At 43.0% G+C, this 23,242-nt stretch overlaps 1 protein-coding gene across 3 annotated transcripts in view; it reads right to left on the bottom strand.

The window, feature by feature from the left end:
* Kcnab1 (potassium voltage-gated channel subfamily A regulatory beta subunit 1) overlaps positions 1-23,242 on the bottom strand; it is a 380,966-nt gene that overhangs the window by 63,392 nt on the left and 294,332 nt on the right. For all 3 annotated transcript variants that reach the window (XM_051157257.1, XM_051157258.1, XM_051157259.1), the window contains exons 3-7: positions 11,199-11,236; positions 7,998-8,077; positions 6,756-6,800; positions 4,264-4,308; positions 1,942-1,985 (exon numbers count right to left, since the gene is read on the bottom strand). In XM_051157257.1, coding sequence (XP_051013214.1) covers positions 1,942-1,985; positions 4,264-4,308; positions 6,756-6,800; positions 7,998-8,077; positions 11,199-11,236 — 252 coding nt within the window. The remainder of the gene's footprint in view (positions 1-1,941; positions 1,986-4,263; positions 4,309-6,755; positions 6,801-7,997; positions 8,078-11,198; positions 11,237-23,242) is intronic.

Raw genomic sequence — 23,242 nt, 5'->3', positions numbered from 1 at the left:
TACATGTCCAACCCTCGTATTTTACATTTTGAGACAAGGTCTTACCAAGTTTCCCAAGCTAGCCCTCATGCACACTGTTGACTAAGCAGCCTTGAACTTGTGATCTTCCTGCCTCAGTTTTCTGAGTACTGGGATTGCAGGTATGTACTATCAGACATGGTCAAAAATCTTAGATTTTCTATAAAATTTTTCATGAATTTATATAAAGCCATTGAAAAATAATACATCATCTTTAAGATTTCCCCCCTCATTATAGCAAAATGTACAAGTGTAAAAACTCATATACAGGCAAACAGGAAAGAAATAAAAGATATTCAAAACTCAGACCTTAAATGAAGCAAACTATATAATGGCTCTTATAGACAGTTTTATTTCCTGTTTATTTCTAATCTGTATAAAATTTTGAGTTCCATGGGGAAAAACAATGACACTGTTAATTAATTTATCTAGGGATAGAAAACCATTCCCCTCATCTGTCTGTCTCTGTCTCTGTCTCTCTGTCTCTCTGTCTCTCTCTCCTTCTCTCTCTCTCTCACACACTTTTTAAAAAGTATAATAGTGTTAACACATGCCCAAGTAAAAACAGGAATGTTTAGACAATTCTTCATAATAGCCCGCAGAAGAGAACAATCCAAATGTACATTAAGTGATACGGGGATAGTTAAACTGTAACCTATTCACATAGTGGAATATTATTGAGAGAGAGAGAGAGAGAGAGAGAGAGAGAGAGAGAGAGAGAGAGAGAGAGAGAGAGAGAGAGAGAGAGAGAGAGAGAGAGAGAGAGAGAGAGAGAGAGAGAGAGAGAGAGAGAGAGAGAGAGATGAAGTACTAATGCACACTGTAGCATGGATGAACACTGTGCCTAGTGAAAGAAGCCAGTCTCAAAATACCAACAATCCTGTGATCTCACTTACATGAAGTGTGCAGTAGCATCAAGTGTTTAGAGACAAAGGTAGTTTGTTGGATTGTGGAAAGGGATGGTAAGGTTGGGATGGTAAGTGACTTCTGGTTTTCTTTCTAAATTTACTTCTTTATTTTTACTTACACATGTGAGAATGTATGCCATGTGTGTGCAGGTGCTTACAGAGGCCAGAAGGCAGAGCTGGATCTCCTGGAGCTGGAGATACAGGTCGTCGTCCATATATAGCTCAGTGTGGGGTCTAGAAATCATACTCTGCCCTGACCACTGGGCCTCCTTTCTAGCCTTGGTGACTCCCAATGGGTACAACCTTTGGGGGTTGATGCAAATGTTTTGACATCGGCTATGGAATTCATGGCGTGACTCTGCAATCATACTCAGAACCAAGGAACTACACATTTTAAGCGAGTGCCCTTTTGTGATGCAGATCACATCTCAGTAAGGCTCTTTTCAGTCTTCCATGGTCTTCACTCTAGCAGTGGTGGATGTACAGGAGACGAGCTCCAGACAGTTCACCTTTGCCTTTTTGGGTACTAATTCTTCCTGCATTTCTGTGCTCCCAGAGCTCCACCCAGGAATAAACTTGATTGATGGTTGCTCTTTTCATAAATACTTTTTCCTTTCCAACATATTCTTCTTTTATTTTTCCCTTACTCCCTGACAGCAGTTTCCTCCACCCCCACCCCCAGTCTCTCTCTTCTTTCTCCTTTACCCGCCCCCTTCCATCTTCCTTCATAAAAGAGCAGGCGTCCCAGATACATCAACCGAGCACATACCAGGCACACACCATTACATCAAGGCTGGACAGGGCAACCCAATAGGAGGAAAAGAGTCCCACAAACAGGCAAAAGAGTCAGGGGCCGCCCCTTGCTCCCACTGTTAGGATTCCCACAAGAACACTGAGCTATTCATGTAACATATACACAGAGGACCTATTTTTAACTGACCCTATCTTACTGATAGTACCTTACTTGAAACAGGAACCCACAAACTAGAAATAAAACGGAAACATCAGCGCTCACCTTCAATGATGTGCTTTCTTGATAGGCCTCTTTCGGTTTCAGCTCTGCGACAAAACAAGAGGTAGGTGACGTTGACTGCAGAGTACTGCTTTGCTTTCTAAAAACTGTTTCAAAGTGCAAAATAATAATCGTTCTTTCTTAGTCTGCACTACTGCTAAGTTTTTTTTTTTTTTTTTTTTTTAACAACAAATTCTGCACCACTGGCTGCAGAAGAGAGAAAGCTAAGTGGACAGCACTCAATGTGTGGAGACACTAGGAGGTACAGCCAGGAGGTGGTATTGCTAGCACTCAGCTTGAGGCTGAGCTGCCCACTAGCCACTGCATACACTTGGCTTAGAGAATGCAGCATGCAGCTCCATCTTCTAGCCTTGTCCCTAACCAATCTGGAGAAGAACAAGAGTCCTGATGTAAGTTTATATGCATATTCCATGGTGGCCACACTACTGATACTAAATTTTTGGGTGAGGCAAATTTGTAAGTTTCGTTTGACATTGAAAAAGAATTTAACAATGATTGAGAAAAAAAAAAAAAAAAAAAAAGACGCAACAAAACTTTCCATAAACTAGCATCCAAGGGGACAAGACAAACCTTCGATGCCAGACTGTCTGTCGTTCCAGAAAAAAACCCCTAAAGTCTGGTCAAGTAGAAAGAATGTGGTGGCTGGGTTGTAAAGTATTGATGAAGCATCAATACTTTGGGCAGCTTCTTCTAAAAACACGTGGGTCATACAAACCATTCGCCCTTTTACAAGCACTTTACAAGGAGTATGTCAGTCAATATCATGTGTAGCTCTGATGCATGGCAGCTCTTGCAGCTGGCCTCGTTTCTGCATTACTTTCCCCCTCAAGGCAAGGTTTCATGGACCATTGCAAACATAGGAATGGAGGACACCATGAGTCAAATTACAGAAAACGGACACCTGCATTTCTGTTCTTGCTGTTGTTCTTTCTTTTTTATACATTGGTTTGTTTGTTTGTTTTCCCTGGATTTCTGAGAGATTGCATCCACTGAGACCCATTCAGACACTGGGACTCGAACTCGAGTCCTCAGGTTCTGTGGTTTTCTGCTAGAACAAGCTATGTTCATAACCGCTGAGCTGTCTTTCCAGCCTCACCTGCATTTCTTTATTATCTAAGAAGAGGACAATAGGAATAAAAATCTAAAGCCCATCTTTGCATCTTCATATCACTGACAAGCTCAAGGAGCATAGCAGTGTGAGCACGTGCGTGTGCACGCATATGCATTGTGACTGGAATCTTCCTAAAGAACTAGCTTGGACCTCCCATTTTAAAAGACAAATCAGTTGGGCATGGTGATACACACCTTTAATACCAGCACGCAGGGATGCAGAGGCAGGCGGATCTCTGTGAGTTTGAGGCCAGCCTGGTCTACAAAGCAAGTCCAGGACAGCCAAGACTCCACAGAGAAACCATGTCTCACAAAACAAAAAGCAAAAACCAAAAAAAAAAAAAAAAAAACCAGAAAAGAAAGAAAAGAAAAGAAAAGAAAAGAAAAAGAAAAGCAGAGCAAACTAAACAAAAATGAACATAACAGGGTAGTAAACAGGTTTTACATGTTTCTGATTTGTGATTGTTGTTAGGATGGCAGCCTCTCTGAGATTTCTACGAGAAGCCTGAGGCCGCCCATTGCTCTGGTGTCAGGACTGGCTTGCTGTTTTCTTCCGTGTTTGGTACAAACAGCCAGGCCAGTTCCCTGGCTCTTGCTGAATAATGTAAGCACCAGTTCAAACACTAACAGGCTGGCTCATCAGAAGCCCGCTCAGCCTGTGGATTTGTTCCGTATCCAACGACACAAAGGGGGCAGCCCTTTCATTTGTCCTGCTGGTGAGTGGCATGGAGAGACCTTCTGTGATTTTCCAGTGAGCTGGGCTTTTTGATGAGAGCACTGGGAACTTTCTGCAGAAATGATCAGAGACTTGGACATGGAGGCAGGCAAGATATTTTTATCTTTGCCTTAATGTGGAAATCTTTGAGTTTTGGCAGCTTTGAGGAGCTTTTCTTCTGTGGTGCTTTATTTTCCTTTCCTGAATTTTGAACCTCTGTTTTGGAAATGGTTCTGAGTATGACACTGAAAAAAAATCTATACGAATCATTTAGTAACAAGTGGCCATCTGCTATGTCCTTAATGTCTTTAGGGATGCTCTGCTAAGATGCAGTCATAAGATAATTAGTATAAGCCAATCATTTAAATATGAGCTAAGTGTAAAATGGTTGTGTTAAAAAAAAAAAAAAGGAAAAAAGCAGGAATTGCTAGTCATTTTCTGTATCATATACAATAAAAAATAAAGGGGATTTAACTTACTTTCCACCCCAGTAGAGTTTGGTTGTGATGACCAAGCTGGACCTCCTGTACATCAAACAGACACAGAGAAATAGTGAATAATTTGTGTGTTAATGATGAACAAAATCATGTTACTGTTACGGCACCAGAAGAATTGGGTTGCTCCTTAGGTTAAAAATGGTGGAGATGGGGCTCTGACTTCACAGTACCTAAATGTGAGAGCGAGGAAGGCTGGGAAGTAGTGACTTGAAGTCAGATACTAGAAGAGACTAAAGGGAAATACTTTTTGGAGGGGGAGGGCTGTCCAGCCTGCCTGTAAGTGGTGTTGCAGTGTGAACTGAGTGGGAGGTGACCTTGGAGGTCAGAAATGGTGCCTGAGAATGTAGGTGACTTACAGGATGAGCTGCCTTAGTAGCTTAAAAGAGCAGCCACCAATTAACACTTATTTAGAATCTGGCATAATGTTGAGTGCCTGTGAACCTTTCCTGGGAGGAAGCCTTCTCTCTGCCAAGGACCATGGACCCAAGTGGCCCTGAGTTACTGTCTTATGCAATCACCACATTCAGGGACAGTGCGAAGCGACTGACTGCATGGAAATATGAACGAAGCGGTGAACTCAACAAATGTTCACATCCTTTGCCAAAGGTCCTGTCACTTTACCTTAAAGGAATGAAATATGAAAACTATGTCAGCAAACTCATTACCCTCTCAAAAGCCCCACTTGAGAGTAGCAAATAGTGCTGTGATCATCAAGAACCGTCCTTTGAGAGCCACAGGGATATAGTTTAAACTTGTGAGGCAGAGAGAGCTCAGTGCACTTCAGTTTAGAATAAAATCCTTTGAGATTCAAAGGTTAAGACTAAAGTTTGGGATTATTTGAGCTGCAAGGCATGCATATCTCTGTCAGCTACAGAGTCGAGACCTCAAAGCTCTCGGCCATACAGGCCCTGTGTGATTGATGATGGGAGAGATGGGTACAATACTGACAACTTGATGGCAAAATGTCAGCAACCCCACCCTACTAAGTTAATTCTCTGAAAAGTAATTTGAGTTACAGCAATGGAAGGTCTGTGGACATAACGTCCTGGGGATGACATACTCCAAAAGGGTCAGGCACTTTTCAGATTACCACATCAACCTTCCACTATCTATGATGATAATAATATGCACAGGGGAGCCAGGTGTCCTTTAGCAAGCACTTTTTGTCTTCCAAAAATGTTTTAAATATTATAAAAAATGAATAATAGCCTTTTTTTATTATCTTGAGCAAATATTATACTAAGGCTGCACATTCTGTCCAAATGCTGAAGTTAGACTCGCTACCAACGTTTCTGCCCACGTGGGTATGCACACTAACTTTTATGCTCAAGTGGCAAGACTGCATGAAAGCTTGGTTAGTTGGCTGCCTGTGGCGGCTCCTGGAGCAACTGTTCTGGGCGGGGAATAGTAGTGTGTGTCACAGCAAGGCAACAGCCTCCCAAAGGCTTCATGCTCCTCTCACTCGGGGACCTCAGCATCCCCCTCAAGGATCAGGGAAGTGAAATTACTCTCTCTGGACAATGGAGCAACAAGTGACAACTCAAGGACAAGAAGCCAAGCCAGCTAGTTGAGCAGCTTTTGTTTTGTTTTGTTTTTGTTTGTTGTTGTTTGTTGTTGAGCAGCTTTTATAAGCTCCACACCAGGATGGCGTAGTTTATCTTCTCACCAGTCTCGTCCTGGAGGCAAATGTGAACCATATAAACTTTTCATAGCTCAGTAATAGCTTGAGCTGTTATCTACGAGGCTGAAAGATGGCTTGTGAAATATTCATACTAATCTATCCTGGCTGTCGGTCTTGCTGTGCTGTGTTGCACGACAGCCCCAAAGCCACGCAACCATCCTTGCCACCTGCTTTGGGTACAGAGTTGGTGGAAGGGATGGGTGAGCATACTCCTTGAATGTCTTGGAGCCCTCGAGGGTAGCAGATACTTCTCTGAATACTCAGAAATCAAAGCGCCTGGCACCCTGGACAGATGTTGGCAACTGTATGCAGATGAGAAAGCTTTAGGCAATTATCCCAAGGGCTTTTCATTTCATCTTCATACAGAGAGCTGTTAATACAATGAGTGGTGAACATAAATCTCCGTGTCTAGATAGTTTCTTGTTATCTTGATTTCTTTGCTAATTAAAAGTGCAGTCAAAGCTGTGAAAATGGCACTTTCTCTTATGCACAAATAATCCCATAAACATAATTCTCATAATTCCATAAAAGAGAAAGTCTCTTTCTCTCTGCTCAACCCCACTGTGGCTCCCTGTAGTCAATGGTCATGTAACATTTGAAGCAAAAGTAATAAACTCCCTGGCATTTATTTCCAAGCCACTGTAGATTATTTCTTTACAAAGTGTTTATTATTATTATTATTATTATTTTGGATAGCCTTTTGTTCTAGTACCATGTGATTTTTATTTTTGCTTTTCTGGTGCATATCAGTAATCTTGAAAAGGCAAACAAGCAGTTATGGTAAACGTGGTACCTCCAGCCTTTCTTCTTGATGATGCTCCCCAGAATCACTTCAGCCCTGAAGAGAGAACAGAAAATGTCTTAGGATGCAGTGCCTCAGAAAAGCAAGAGTCAACCCGACCCCAGAGCCAGCCCATTTGTGAACTCTCAGTGCCTACAGATCCCCAAAATAGAAGCACTCTCAGCTGGTAGCACAGTCTCCACTGTTTCTGCTTGTGCTCGCAGAATCCTGCTCTCAGGCATTCCAGAAGCACCTGCCAAATGCTGGCGCTGGCAGGAGACCGCCTGTGGTCCTGACATAAGAACCAGAGGAGGCATCTGGCAGCTTGGTCCTACATAAAAATATCCCACTTGGTGGTGTTCAACGAGAGTCAAGGTTTCCCACCTATTGCAGTGGAAAACAATTGAGTTGTTCCCAGAGGACAAGAGACTGCAGACTACTTTAATGGAAAATATCAGTTTCCCATGATCCTGGAAGCAAAGAAAGGATCTACATGGGCATTCAGATGTCCCCAAGTGCAGGGATGCAGTTATAGTGGTCCATACGACTGCATAATGTCTGTCATAGCACTAAGATGTAAGGAGACAGGACAGAACACCTTTCCTGCCCCTAAGGCAGGGTTGTGGAAAGGTGCTCTGAAGACATCCTCACATTCTCTCCCTTTCCACTTCCTCAGGCAGATTCACCAAGACTGAGGAGACTGAAATGTTCAGCTCTACTGAAACTTTACAAAAGGGAGGGTTAGTGGACCTGCTCTGCTCTACTCCACAGTCCCCTGAGAGACCGGCAGGGATGCTTTCTTCCTTTGCTGATGGAAGCTGGACACTCAAGTTTATTTCAGGAGACCAGGGCTCCTTAACTATTCTAAAAATAGACTAGTTATGTTGTGTGCCGTGTGCTCAGTGATCTGTCCTGACCGTATCAGCTCTGAGCTGTGTTTAGAGTGCAAAGTCACTACTCAGGTCCAAAGGAAATCACTAGGCATTACTCCTGAACACTAGCAAGGTCTGTCCGTAACCTGCTGACTTAAAAGCGAGTAGGCTTTGAAGTGCCTCCTTGCAAAAGTTGTTGACTTCTTGGCATCATTTGGGAATCACAACTTTCATGAATATCAGCCAAGTGCTGAGGAAGAGCATCCTACTGACATATGCCCAAGAGGAGCAGCGTCTCCCCACCAACCCTGCAGCAGTGTCTGGGCACACCCTCTTGGTACCACAGATGCCATGTGAGGGACAGAAACTTGTTCCCACTCACTTCCCAGCAGCATAGACCTCGGCAGTGTCGAAGAGATTAACTCCACTTTCATAGGCAATGGTCATCAACCGTTCAGCAACCTGCAAGAGGGTGCAAAGGTCGGTCAGGAATGCCAGGCATCTCCCTAAGCAATGCTAAATCCTTTATCTGCTCAGTTAACCACTTTTGTTTCTCGCAGCTGCAGTGACCAAAGAGGAGACTGAAGCGTGGGGCAGGTGATCCTCCTACCCTCAGACACAGGGTACTTGTAATCCCACTTCTGGGGGGGGGTGGTTTTTTGTTGCCCACAGAGCACGGAGGGGCTCAGATCCATGTTTCCCCACCCTGCTGGGGAAGACCTTGTTTGATAATACCCTCTGTGACATCTAATCTTGCTGACAAAGGAGCCATTTGTATCAGCCAACTCCATCTCTCAACTCCTTTCTGCAAGCCGATGGTTTCTGGCAGCTGGATGACTCCAGAGCTAAAAGCTTGTGACTTTCCCCAAGGCCTAGCTAACAGTGCTGAGGAATCAAAAGCCAGACAATCCTGACTGCTGTACAACTCACGCCACCCGCAGTGCAGTGGAACAGGCATCATCTTGGAGCTGCTGCTGAGTCAACACAGGGGGAGGGAGCAAGCCCCCGCCCCCCAACTCCTAGGGAACAGCTCCTTTCTGCCCCAGGCTGTGTGGGTCAGCGCTCTGTGTTCCATCCGCTGGGCTGAGAACCATGGCGGGAGAGTGGAGGGCTATCTGTAGTGATCAGCAATCAGCCCGAGGTACAGCTGCAGCAGCCAAGAAGTAAAGAGCAGTGGAGCAATAGTTTTCCACTTTGCTGATTAAAAAATTAAAAAAGTGGGATTTAAAAAAATCCCACTTCCCAAATGATTACAATTGATTTTCCATTATGTTCTTTGATGGTGGACTAAAGTTGCTTCACCAGAGTTTCTAAGATAGACTGTTTCTGGTGTTTTAAAAATTAAGACTCTCGAGAGCAGAAATAGGCTAGTGTGCGTATCCTTTAGCAGACAGTCTCCCTCGTTCTGATTGTCCGAGTGTTAGAGAGCACCATACTTGCAGTAAAAAAACAATTGTTACTCTGTGTCATACAGCAGATTGGTGGATTATTATTGGGAAATGGAACAATGACATCTTAGCTACAGAAATTTTGAAATGGAGTGGCTGATAGTGGAAACACTCCCCAATCACAGAATCTATAGACCTTACGTGGAATAATGGGGGGGAAAATTAAATTAAGTCTGAAGACTGGTTTTAAGCTGTGATATAGTTTTGATCTGAGATGTTTCATGAAAGCTCCTGTGATTGGCCGCTAGTCTGAGCTTTGTTTGGAGATGGCAGAATCCTTAAGAGGTGGGGCCTAGAGGGGGGATGGTACCCACTGTCCTCTACTTCACACACTGCAGTGACATACTGGCTTACTACAGGAACCAACAGAATTTGGCTTGAAAACCCTGAAACTTTGAGGCAAAATAAGCCTTTGTTCCCTAAAAGTTGATTGGTTGAGGTCTGTTGTCACAGTAATGGAATGTGAATCCAGTCCAGGGATGTCCACTTACTGGGTAAATAAACTTGGGCAAATCATTTGGCCTTTGCAGATTTCAGGTTTTGTTTTTTTGTTTATCTGAAAGCTGGAAGTGATAAGGGATTCTCTTCTCCCTCATGGGGCCTGGAGGCATCAGCGTAGTAGACTTCACTTCCTCAATGAGGGCCTAATGGCCTAATGAGCCACATGGCCCAGAAAGGGCTTGCGAGAGAAAGGTATCTCACTAATGAGATAGATGCTGCAGAAAATTCTTGGAATACCTTTCTCCTCTTCACAGAGTTTCTAGAAACAGAACTTGTGCTCTGGTCCTTTTGAGTCTTAGATATTTCTGTGGCTATTTCATTCTTGCTACCCAAAGAGCAAGTTGATGCAGAGGGCTGTATAGAGCCTATACTTATAGTTTAAAAGTCAAAATAAATTCTCTCTTCTTGACTAAACTAATGTGAATAGGGTTTAGCTTTATGCGGTATTAAAGCTAACTTGACTACATTACAGATGAGAAAATTTGGGATAAACCCCCAAAGTCTGTGCTATTAGTTGGTGCTCTCATTATTTTCAAGAAATTATATTGTTCATATGAGTAACATATATCCTGGTTTTTATTTGAAAGGCCTAGGGTCAAGTTAGTACATTTGTTAACATCCCAGCTAAATACCTATCCAATGTGTTGTTGAAATGGTTCGGGCCCTTACACCCTTCTGGAGTGGCATTTTAGTAATTACAGAACAGCATGGTGTGGTCACTTGTACCATTTTGAGTTGTGAGCACCAGAAAGTCTGAGCGAAAGCTAAATGATCAAAGAAGTGAATTCAGTGTGTTCAGCTTATAGTTTTATCTCTGGAGAACAGATGGGCTTATGCCATTCAGTTGTGATGGGGTTGGGTTGGGCTAGCCCTCCTTGCTCATCATCGCAGACAGCTCTGAAGGAACCTTTCCACAGCTGCTCTCCAGAAAGACACTAGCTGCTTGGCGTACATCTGTGTAAGTTTCCCTGCAGCCCTTCGTGACAACTTTATTGTGCGAGTTGGAGAATTGGAATTGTCAACTGATTCACCACAGAGGTCAGCCCTGCATGCCCAGACATGGGCTCCCTACAGCAGAGAGCAGACAGTGTGGTGATAGGGGGGGGGGGGCGATGAGAGATATGGCTGAGTGTGTGTAGGGGGGATAGGATAGGTCTCCTCACAGGCTGGCCATCTTTATCTTTTACCTTCCACACAGTGCACACTCTACCTAGGCCTGAAGGGAAAGCACTCATGGAGGACTTCCTGGAGGAGGTGACACCTTGGCTGGAGTCCTTGGCTATGAACCTAGTTCCCTCCTATCTTAATGCTTACTTTATGCCTAACAGTACCTGTGGCCTTTGCTGTACTCCCTGTGAATGTGCCTCTGCCCCAGCCCTACGCATCCCTACCTAATGCCAGTCATGAGCTCTCTTGATATGCTCCCAGGTCCTCCTGTAGGGAGAGAGGACTGGGAGCCTCGCTATTGAAAGGCCTTCTACTGACAGCCCCCCCCCCCAAACGATTCGTGGCTGCAGTCACCTCACCCTAGATCTGCTTCTCATCTTCCCCAATGCCTGGGAGGTTAGGGAAGGGAAGACTGTCCCTACTGCACACTTTCCTCATCAGAACTGTAGAAGCGAAAAGAGGCTTACCTCATCTGAAATCTGACCTCCGAATGTCACCCATGTTCCTGGAAGAGAGCAAACATTTGCACATTATTTGTAGCCATTATTTATCATGTCATACATACCAAGAGGGGGCTTTTAGGTCAGAGCAGGGAGTTCACAAACGTTCTTAGAAGAGGACACATGCAATCTAGCCTCCTCTGCCCCTTCCTAAATATTCCAGAAAGGGTCAGTGTCCCTTGGTGGGAGGGGGGAGAGCATCTCTTTGAGCCACCATGGATGCTTGTGACAGGCAGCCCTGCCATACATGAAACTTTGCTTCTGCTACGTCCCAGATGCGCAAAGAGTTAATGCTGTGGAGCTCACCTTGGCCACACATCTATCCTTTCTCTTCTGCAGTTAAAGGACCTATTCTGAAAGTGAGCACAGAACACTTAAGCAGTCAAAGTGAGCCCGCCCTTGACTTACGCGTTCAAACAAGATTTGGTTTTGTATTTTCTATTACCTTACAAGACATTCTCAGACACTCTGCCAGGCTCTGTCTACAAGACTCTGGTGGTGACATTTAATGCACCTCCTCTGTATGACCTGTTCTGGGAAATCTCTGTTGGCTTTGGGTGAAAGTAGAGGCAGGAGCCAGAGCGAAGACTAGGAAGGCAAAGGGCGGACACGTACCAGCAGCAGGTGTAAGCAAGACACGGAACAGGCACAACCATGCTAGTCTCCAGTAAGCCTACTCACTCAGTCCTTTTTTAAAAATTTTTAAAAATTAATTTATTCTTGTTACATCTAAATGTTTATCCCATCCCTTGTATCCTCCCATTCCTCCCCCGCCCATTTTCCCATTATTCCCCTCCCCTATGACTGTTCCTGAGGGGGATTACCTCCCTGTGTATATGCTCATAGGGTATCAAGTCTCTTCTTGGCAACCTGCTGTCCTTCCTCTGAGTGCCACCAGGTCTCCCCCTCCAGGGGACATGGTCAAATGTGAGGCACCAGAGTACGTGAGAAAGTCATATCCCACTCTCCACTCAACTGTGGATCAGTCCTTTTTTTAAATCCACCTTTTTGAGCCTTAACTGTAGCAGACAAAGACATCACACACATGTACTTAGGCCTGTGAGGTGAATGCCACAGTTCCTGCCTTTACCTCATAGTTAACACATTTGTCTTGATAAATGCTCTAACTGAACCAAACACAAAGCAGCATGGCAGAGAGTACTCTACCTAGGCCGGAAGGGAAAGCATTCATGGAGGACTTCCTGGAGGAGGTGACACCTTGGTTGAGTCTTACAGGAGTAAAGGGAATGGAGAAGAAAGGGTAGGCATTTCAGAGACAGATGAGAATTTGGGAAAATAAGTAGGTGGAGACTGTGAGTATGCTGATGAACTGTGTAGAGACCATCAGGCTGTGGGGTGAACCATGCGTGTGGAGAGGTGGGACCTGGGCAAGAGTGGAAGCAGTCAGGGCACAGCCATGGTTAATACTTATAGGGCACGAAAGAAAGCTGTTGGCAACTTATAATCTGCGTTTCACTCTAATAGTCATAGCTGCCACGATGACACACCTTCTAGGTGCCACACAGTGTACTAAGAACTTTTTCCTGAATTTTTTTGCAGACTCAAAAGGCAATCTCATTATCCATCTTTACAGCGGAGAAATCTCCCATTAGCCCACACCAAGTGAGATCCCCAAGCTTTTACACACAAGCTGGCGTGCGAGAAGGTTGTCCCTGTCACCCTATCACACTGCTGAATTAGACTGTCTCTAAATGAGTGTGGCACTCATAGACATATGTTGATATAATCATGCTTTTTGTCTTTGCTCTCAGAGACTAAAGCAAATGGAGTGTATAAATGGTCTTCTGAGGCTGCAGAGGCTGTGGCGGTCACCCCACAGCTGACCTCAGCAAGCAGGAGTGCTCTGCTTCACTGGGATATAGTTGACCGAGTTGGGCTTTTAATAAATTCTGAATGAATTACTGAATCTAAACACAAAGGGACATTTTCTTCTGAAATTTTTTAGATTTTCAGCAAACACTGACCACAAAGGTCAATATTCTTTCTAGGTAGCCATGCCCCAGACAGAGGGGGGAGGGTGCTTCCTGTGAGAGTCCAACCCCTCAACCCCACTGCCTACGCTTCCTGATATATTCTTTGTTGTTGTAGTTGTTTTGCTTTTTGGGATTTTTGGTTTTTCGAGACAGGGTTTCTCTGCGTAGCCTTGGCTTTCCTGGACTCACTTTGTAGACCAGGCTGGCCTCAAACTCACAGAGATCTGCCTGCCCCTGCCTCCCGAGTGCTGGGGATTACAGGTGTGCGTCACTTCGCCCAGCTGTCCCGATGTATTCTTCACACTGAAATAAAAAGGTCACTGCTTTGTACCATATGTTTACTGTCATTTTTCTTACAGCAAAAAAATAAAAGGAACATGAACTTGTTCATTAAAGACAAAATAAAATAGAACTGAGTATTTAAAGGAAAAAAATAGGCATAGACTTTCCTCACCCCGCAAAGAATATTCCAAACATAGAATGCTAATGGAGAAAAACCCTATTCTAAGGCACCAACATAAAACCAGCCATGACTGGTACACAGAAAAGAAGGTCTTTGAAAAACATAACGGCCTGAGGAAATGGCAGTGTTTGGGTTTGAATGGGATGTAGACAAGTGAGCTGCTGTGAAACGCTGCTTTGTGTTAAGTGAAAAAAATATGGCGCTAGTGCCTTTTCACAGACTACATATTTATAAAAGTCCCTTTGAATGTGGCAGAAATGGCGTGTCTAGAGAACATACAGTCGAGAATGTTAGTGGGACTGGCTCAGCACGTGAGGTGCATGGAGGGGAATACTCAACACACGTTAAATTACCAGAGCCACTCTCTATTGCAGCAAAGGAGAAAGTGGGTATGAGTGACAGCACACTGTTGACTACTTATTCGTGAGAACTTTGAAGGGGTCAGAGGACTTTCAGGTGGGGGCTCATGAAAGGAAAAATATGGGGAATGGTTGTCTTGTGTGATGAGGAAGTCTCAGGTCATTTGGAAACTTAGTATATACTGGTCAGTGTTGCTGGAGGTGGGCAGGGTTACCGTTGAGTCTGTCAAGCGACCAAAGATGGCGCTATTTTGTAGGACCATTACACCTGAGTCCCTTAATTTTCTTGTCCATTATAAATGGCTTTGGGCAAAGAGCTAAAATGAGACAAGCCAAGGATTCAGTAATGAATTCCGCAAATTAGCTACCCTTCTATATCTTCAAACAAAATCAGGTCAATGCTTAATGCTTAATGAATTTGCTAGCTGGCTTCTGCTCTGCTGTGAAAGCAAGTCTTTTGTTTGTTTGCTTTTGTAATTGTTCCTGTCATCAATGGGAACAGACCTATCTCTACTGAGTCCTGATGATTTCCCCAAGCCCGAGTTTCTTGCTGATCTTATAAATCATCTGTACTTGAACACTTTTGTATTGTGACATTCCTTGGCTCACAAAGGCATTATTATTGCCTGACAAATCTATCACGTGTTGAAAATACCGTAAGTCAAATGCATTTCACATACCTCATTTACCAAATATCCTAGCTTAGCCAGCAGTCTAATGTATAGTATCAGGTATAATTTCCTCCATGGTGGGTTAGCTGACCAGAGGTTTACCCACCTGCTACTGCCCAGCATTATTCCAGCATTTAATGCAAATTATATTCCAAGAAAGGATGAAAAGTCACGTGCAAAGTATGAAGGCTTGGGTTTAGCTCAGTGGTGGTATGCTAGACTAGCATGTACAAGACCCTAGATTTCACCCCTAACATCATAAAAAAAAAAATCAAAGTATGGTTTCTACCAAATGTATGTTTTTGTTGCATCACCATAAAATTACAAATTGTAGGTCAGGACACTGTTACGTCAGAAACTGTGTTTGCTTATATTATTATTTGCCCCTCTCAGACCTGAAAAAGCTTGGGGGAAGTCAGTTATTGAGGAATGATAATCCATTTCTAGATGAGAAATATAGCCTAAAATTCATTCTCCAAGGCTGTGTTGTTCAATCCTGGATTTCAAAAAGTTCTCTGATTTCAAATTTTATGCAAATAAACTAATGTTGCTTAGCTTACTTTTATTAATTAGTTACAGATAATATTGAAGATTAAATAAACCTGTGAAAGCCAGAACTGTATGCACATCTCATTCTAACTTCATGATTCCAGCCATGACTGGATGACACTAGCTTTATGATCAGTTCTATTTCAAAAAGAAGGGGAGAGAGAGAAAGAGAGAGAGAGAGAGAGAGAGAGAGAGAGAGAGAGAGAGAGAGAGAGAGAGAGAGAGAGAACTCGTCCATGTTGCTTTTAAGAGAGTAAGGCTGAGCCAAGCGTGGTGGCACATGCCTGTAATCCCAGCACTTGGAGAGGCAGAGGCAGAGGCCGAGGCCGAGGTAGAAGCAAGTGGATCTCAGTGAGTTCAAGGCCTGTCTTGTCTACAAAGTGAGTCCAGGACAGCCAAAGCTATACAAAGAAACCCTATCTCCAAGTGTCCCCACCTCAAAAATAACAGCAGCAGCAGCAGCAGCAGCAGTAGCAGCAGCAGCAGCAGCAACAAAAAAAACCAACCCCCAAAACGTAAGATTGTGTTCATACAACACTCATAGTGAAAGTCAGACAGCCTGAAGGACAGTATTATACAGCAGAAAAGATGTTAAATCAAAGCAGTGATGAATTATGATAAAAGAGTACTGATAGTTAAATATTTTTCTTTTCAAATTGCTTAAAATTATTAATATACAAAAACACATGCATCATGTGTATTTATGTTACTGGTATAGCTTGCATATGGTTTGTGTGCCATCGAAAGTTCATACGCTGGGAGTTTGGCCTGGTGATATTGGGAAGGGGTGGGAATTTTAAGAGGTAGAGCCTAGTGGGAGGTCATAGGTCACTGGGGATAAGCCCTTGATAGCTGTCATGAGGGAGTTGTTATAAGGAGTAACTTTGGCCCTTCTGTCTTTGCTGTTCTCATTTGAGGTGGAGTCACTTGCTTGTTCAGACATATACTCCTGTCATGATCTCACAGAGGCCAAGTGAACTGCTCCCCCATACCTCTTGCCACTCCCTACTCCACCAATTTTGGACTTTGCACCTTCAAAACTTTAAGCTAAATAGGTAGCCAGAGTCAGGTATGTTATTATACTGATGGCAAGCTAATAAAGCTACATATATATACCATAACTAGAAAACTATAAATAGTGCTTCCTTTTGAGAAGTTAGCCATTATTATAACCATGTGGCTTTGTTCAAGGGGACTATCTCCTTTGCCCTTTACACATCTAGTGCCCCTCGAAGCTCTGAATAAAAGTGGGGACTCAGTAGATGATTAATCAATATTGGCTAAGTTGAACTGAGTTGCCTTGTATGACTATCGTTAGTCTTCAAAGTACTGGGACAACCTTCTGCCAAACATATTTACTTTGATTTATTAAAGAGGATGATGAATAATGCACATTACTAATTCATTAGTTCTTCCAGTTTCTAAGTAGTTGAGATGTTTCCCACCACCCCTGGGTACATCAGCCATTTCCTTTCCTAGAGAAGGGCCCTATGATAACACTTCTCCTTGCCGTGAGGACTCCAGTGAGTAGGACTGGTCACGCTGGTGGGGAGATGCACCATCACCAGAGGAAGAGATGTCACAGTCCTTCTTGCTGGAGAGTGATAGAGCAACAGCTGTGAAGCCAGGGGTCCTTGAGCCTATGATTTTATGCTCTACTATATCATCTTCAGGAGAGCCAAGGTGGTTTGCTACTTAATATGATTCTCTTAATCACAAGATGGTGTGGGAAGAACTCTCTTCATCCATCATGAGAAATATATTAGTACAAGAATAAACAAAGTAAAGAGCCCAGATATCCCAGGCCTAGCAACATGGCCTGAGGAGAAGGCTCCAGAGATGGGTTTGGGATGTCTAGACAAGCAGCTGAGCTAAGGGTAAGGAATTCATTTCTTGAACTTGTTACCTCCCATCAACTCGAGGGTATGGGATGGAGACACCCATTTGCTGAGGCGGCAGTGTAGTCAGGCAGGCCTGAGCTGGAGGCCTGAGTCCTCCACTTAGAAGAATAATGGCTAGTGGAAATAAATAAGACAATAATATAATATCAAAGCAGGACTTTCAGGAGGATGCTGAAATATAATAAAGGGTTAACAGCCTCTGCCTTAGTGCCACCATTAACTCCCCACCTTGCCTTCATGAGTGTTAAGCATCAGAATTTCCTAGAAGCCCCACTCTGCGATTTTCATTATTTGTGTCTGAGCTGCAGCCAGATTACCTGTGTATTTAAGAAGCGTCCAAGAGACCTGAATGTGACATGTCACACCAAGAAGCCCTACTGTGGCCATATCAGAGACGCAGGCTTGTATCACAGTGCCTGGGACACAGCTCAAGGCCATGTCTCCTGCAAATGACGCAGGCGAAGCATCCCTCCTTGTTCTGGCTTGCATCTGTCAATGTTTTACACAGAGCCTGGCCTTTATTTTCGGATCCAAGCTGCAGCCTAATCTTTCATTTTTGGCTTCTAGCATGTTGCTAATGAGCATCTGGCCAGAGTTAAAAAAAATGTGATAGCAGCTAAGCCTTTTCTTTTTACTTTGATTATCTTTTCTTGTAAGAAGCAGTAACACCGCCCAGGCTCTCAGGGGCTGAGGCTGGCATCCTTTCACACCTGCACTTTATAAAAGAGCTTGAAATAACAACACAAGTAGACAGGGGAGTGGTGAAGGCCACGTGGAATTAAAGTGTGCCTCCAAGGCAGGCGAGGTGCAAGTAGTAGTCCCATTTACAGCTAAAGAAAGTGTGCTTTTTCACACGCGCACTTTTAAGAACTAGCCGCCATTTGAATGTTTTTTTTTTTCTACCACTTGGAATGTAGTAAAATAGGAAACTACAGTTAAATGAGAAAGAAGTTCTCAGTGTCTGCCATGTAGATTCACTGTTTTTTCTATACCAGAAGTTCTCATCCTGTGGGCTGTGACCTCCTTTGGGGGACCAGATGACTCTTTTACAGGGGTCACCTGAGACCATCAGAAAATACAGATATTTACGTTATAATTCATAACAGTAGCAAAATTACAGTTATGAATTAGCAATGGAAATAATTTTATGGTTGGGAGTCAGCACAACATAAGAACTGTATGAAAGGGTCACAGCGTTAGGAAGGTTGAGAACTGCTGTTCTAGACTCTTCTGTATGCATCTTCAGTTCTAATCCTCATGGGAAAACTCAGCAGTGTACGAAAACACCACTTATTCTACCGGTGAGGACGTCCAGTGTTAGAGCAGTGACTTGCCAGGGCTCTTTAGTGGAAGGCTGTCTAAGCCGCACTGTCCACGGTCCCGTGCTGACTTTGGGTGGTGATGTGCATTCTTCTCCCCATCCCCCACCATGCTCCATCCCAGCCAGTTGTACATCTGTCAGTTTGCAACATCCTGCTTTAGGGAATCTGTTCACATTCTTCCCTGTGCCAAATGTCTCTCCTGTGGAAACCTTTGTTATGATAAGTTCTATACCTCTTTCTTCTCTCAGATTGTCCATCTGTGGATGAGGAAGGCGACACATCTGCCCCTATGCATCCACCTCCATGCTTATGTATTCTCTCAATTTTACCTGAAATCTGGGTTTAATCTGGGTTTGTCTAAGGGCTTCGCTGTTCTGTAAGCAATGCCCCAGTCTCATGTACAGAAAACAGACCCGACTCTTAGTTGACACACTCTTCAGAACTCAGGACATGGGTGAAGGCTGGCTAGTGACAGGGGGGTGACATCTCTGGAAGGGTCCTGGGGCAGATTGGCCAGGAATGGAACCTGTGGCAGAAAGGAGCCCCCTGGCTGGTAGCGGTGTCTGTACATCATAGCATCATCTGTGGAGAGGTGCACTCTGCCTTTCTGAGCCTGTGTGAACGTGTGAGGTTCTGAGGGAAAGGGTAGGGCAGATGCAAGCTCTCTATGGCCTTTATAAAGAGTGTGCAAATATTTGATTCTTCTTTCCTTTGCCGCCAACCCCCCCCCCCCATCTCTGTGTTCTTCCTCATGCTCCATTCCCTCCTCCCTTTCTCTTTCTCACTTTGATTTAAAGACTTTTGTAATCAGGGGCCAAGAGCTCCTAGCTCCATATTGTTTTAAGAGTTATTTCAGGGCAAGTTTGCCCAGAACCATTTTGTTCTGTTTCTCCATTTGTCTGATCAATAAACACAAGATAGTGGTGTTGAAGATAGGATGAGTGACAGGTGTGTGACTTATAGAAGTGCTTAAATCTTAGAAGAGTCTTATAAAGCACATCTCAAGCGGGGTCAGCTCTCCTCTGGAGGCTCAGGAGCTATCTGAGCACCAGTAGGATACACATCCTGCTGAACGCTATAAGCCTTCACCAGAAAGGACAAGCTCCGCTCTGAACATAACTACCAATTTAAATCTGTAATTTCCCCTCCTGAAATGTCTGTACAAAGCCATGACTTTTGAGTTGATTTGGTTTCTTGAGACTTTTAGGAAAATTAAAAAATAAAAGAGCGGGGCTGGAGAGATGGCTCAGTGGTTAAGAGCACTGCCTGCTCTTTGTAAAGGACCCGGGTTCACTTCCTAGCACCTACATGGCAGCTCACAACTGTCAGTAACTCTAAGATCTGACACCCTCCACCAACATACATAAATTTAAAAAATTAAATAAAAATACTTAAAAAAAGAGCTTTAAGCCCTTACAGTTTTCTTTCTCTGCTTTATTCCTTTTACCCATGTTACTGAAGTATATATTATTACTTTTCTAACCCGAAGCAAGTTCTTTATTTTTATTGAACAATCCATCCAATAAACAAGGGTAATAACAAATCCCAATTCTTCCCACTTCCTGACTAAATGTAGCTTTTTTTTCACACTGTGTTCTGAGATTCTTGGCTATGATTTCTAATATTTTCCTTGTTACTGATGTTTATGTATTGAGGATTATTTGCTCAAATGAAACCTATAGGGTACAAAATCTCAGTATACAGCATCAGCCAAGGTTTCTCATGCTGCTCTTTGAAAATCCCTTGTAAGAAATTTGTAGAGTAGTTAACACAGGTAAAGTAAAAGGTATTAGGAGTAAAAGTAGACATTTAATATAGGATAGAAGAAATAAATACAATTTCTGATTTTTAAAACAAATTCAAATATTTTTTATCTCTTCTTCCAAAATGTGACCTACTGCTAAGATAGACAATACTTTTTCCCTGCGAGATCTTTCACAGTCTGTGCTTGAGCACATAGCTTTGTTTCTTTTGGGGTCTATCTTGCTTTTCCACAGCAACTTACTATGGGTAAGAGCGCTGGAAAAATATTCTTACCAAGAATTTTGAAAGTCAGGGTGACCTGCACCATTTCTTTTATCTTTGAACTTTTTTTTTTTTTTTTTTTTTTTTGTAGAATTGTCATCACTGATAGCTCAGAGAGGTGTTCTACCTCAAATAGTAATAACTTTGAAAACTTTTGTGTTTCTCAACATAAAAACCACAGTGTGAATTCATGTGGTTGTTAGGATCTGCTAAGAAATGCATTTTAATTTCCTGAAAAGCAAGGAAAATGCCTTGGTGAAAACAAGAAGACAGTAGTTACAAAATGATGGAAAAGGTTTTGCAACAGTCTGTTCAGGATCTTCTTCCTAGGTCATGAATGAGCAGATGGTCAGGATATTAAATATTATTAAAAGGCAAACTTTGTTTTCAGGAAGTGGGAATAGTGTGGCATTATTACTGAAGCAGGAATACACATGTGATATTTGACTAGAAAATTCTTCAACTATAAAATAATTAAAACAGAATATACACCTGATGGATTGTGACCAAACAGTGGGGGAGGAGGCCCCCCAAGCAGAGGTCTAGGGGAGGGGAACAGGGCAGATGAGGGAGGGAGAGTGGGAACTGGAAGATAAGAGTGAGGGAATAAATTATAATAAAAATAAATGAATAATTACATAAATAAAAAACAAAACAAAGATTCCAGAATATACATATATATGTATATATGGGACAATTTGACAGAATAAAATAATTCTCATTGTTAGTCATAGTAATTTAGTTCCTATGTTATCTGTAGATTCATCAATTTACATATAAGCATTAGCTTACTTCAATGGTGCATTATGAATGCAAGCTGCTAATAATTTCAGATTTTAAAAACATCTATAATCTTTTCCTAATAGAACATAGACTCCAATACCGAGTTAAATAGAGTATTTCTGCATCATCCAAAGGAGGGCATACACTCCTTTTATTCAGACTCTTCTATGTCTACCAACACAATAGAAACTTTGCTTTTTCAATAATTACAGGCAGACATTTAACCCAGCACCGAGAACAAAGTGGAACAGTCCTAAGTCATAAAGCCATGTTGATCTAGGTTTAATTCCAGATGATTCAATTTAATCCAGACGCCACATAAAGTCGTTTGAGTAGATTAAGGCATACATGAGATTAGTGAAGAGCATTTCAGGGTGGGTCTATGATGGAGTCTCTGGAGATGTTTGGACTATGGTGGCCTTGCATAATGATAGCACTTATCCCATGATGCGTCCATAATATCATGGTACTATTGAATGGTGGTAAAAGGCAGGAGGTGTGGCCTAGGTGAAGGCCTGTCTCTGGGTGTATTTGAGGCCATATCACTCTTTATCTTCCAATATTGTATGGGCCTGAATTGCTCTACTCTGGTTTTCTCTCCCCGCCATCATGGATGATGCCTCTGAAACTGTGAGTCAAAACCTCCTCAAGTTGTTTCTGTCAGGTCTTTTGGCTTCAGTGACAATAAAACTGATTAATGCAGACTCATTCTCCTTCCAAATGGTAGGGCTATATTGAAAAGTTAATCTGTGTCTGAGAGAAGCACAGAACAGCTCCTGGAAGCCTGGCCTCTAGAGACTGGCCTCTGGTGACAGGACGCCAGCTTTCCGATTAAGGCTTCAGCATTGAGACAATGATTTTGTAATAACATGGTCCTGATAATATAGTGACAGTGTGAAATTTCCTGGCATACAGTATAGGCAGCAATCTAGAAATGTAGGTAAACAGTTATCAAAGAATATAAAGATTATATTGTTATTTCGACAGCCTTCTGTTGATCTCAAATCAAAATGCCGGCCTTCTTGAGGCATTTTTCAACCAATGGCCAAATGAACTTTTCATCAAGTTCTCATGGGGTGTCTTAGGAATCAAGAGTGGCAGAGAAGAGATGATCAGTGAGAGATAATGTTCAGTAAACTTTTTTATAGCCTGATCTCCCTTTGATAGATTTATCGCTTGGAAATGAGTTCATCAGAATGAATCCATCATTATTTTAGTTAGTGGCTACATGGCCAAGTGCACACCATTAGAATGTCCTGGAGGGAGGCTGGGAGAGCATCGTGCATGCAGGGAACTGTAGGATAACACTGGCATATGATATCTTAAGGCAGCATGGTGTCAATGAATTCTTCTAATGGCTCCAGTGACCCTGACTGTGAGAAAGAGGGAGGTGTTCCCAGAGGAAGTACTAGCACAGAGAGCTGCCTGATGGTGCTCCACTTTTGGTAGTTTTGAGATTGGTCAAGAATCTCAGGAACCATTTACTATGAGAGCAGATGATTTTGTTAACACAACTATGATGAGTGGCATCTTTGAAAACATATTTTACTAATTCATTGAGAATTTTATTTTGTATTTTGATCATACTCACCATCAACTCTTCCCCATAACTCTTTCCAGATTCACCTCAACTCCCTGGCCTCTCCACTGTTATTATTTCGTGTGTGTGTGTGTGTGTGTGTGTGTGTGTGTTGATTCTAATTTGTACTATCCATATACTCCTCAGTCTGGTTGATGTACACAGAGAGAAGAGCAATACAGAAGTAGCTCCTCTGCTGGGAGTAAGGACTCATGAACCACTTCCCACTCCAGGCCAGGCTGCTGGCTGGCCTGGGCTTGTACAGCCTTGTGCCGATGCTGTGATGAAGAACGGCTTTCAAAGGTAAGGTCAGGTGGGGGCACTAAGGCTTCCTTCCCCAGGATGGGGGCGCTGTTTGTCTTGTT

The sequence above is a fragment of the Acomys russatus genome, chromosome 15, assembly GCF_903995435.1.
Source record: "Acomys russatus chromosome 15, mAcoRus1.1, whole genome shotgun sequence".
Taxonomy (NCBI): domain Eukaryota; kingdom Metazoa; phylum Chordata; class Mammalia; order Rodentia; family Muridae; genus Acomys; species Acomys russatus.
Note: the sequence above shows the minus strand (reverse complement) of the source record. Positions and strands in the feature narration are given on the sequence as shown.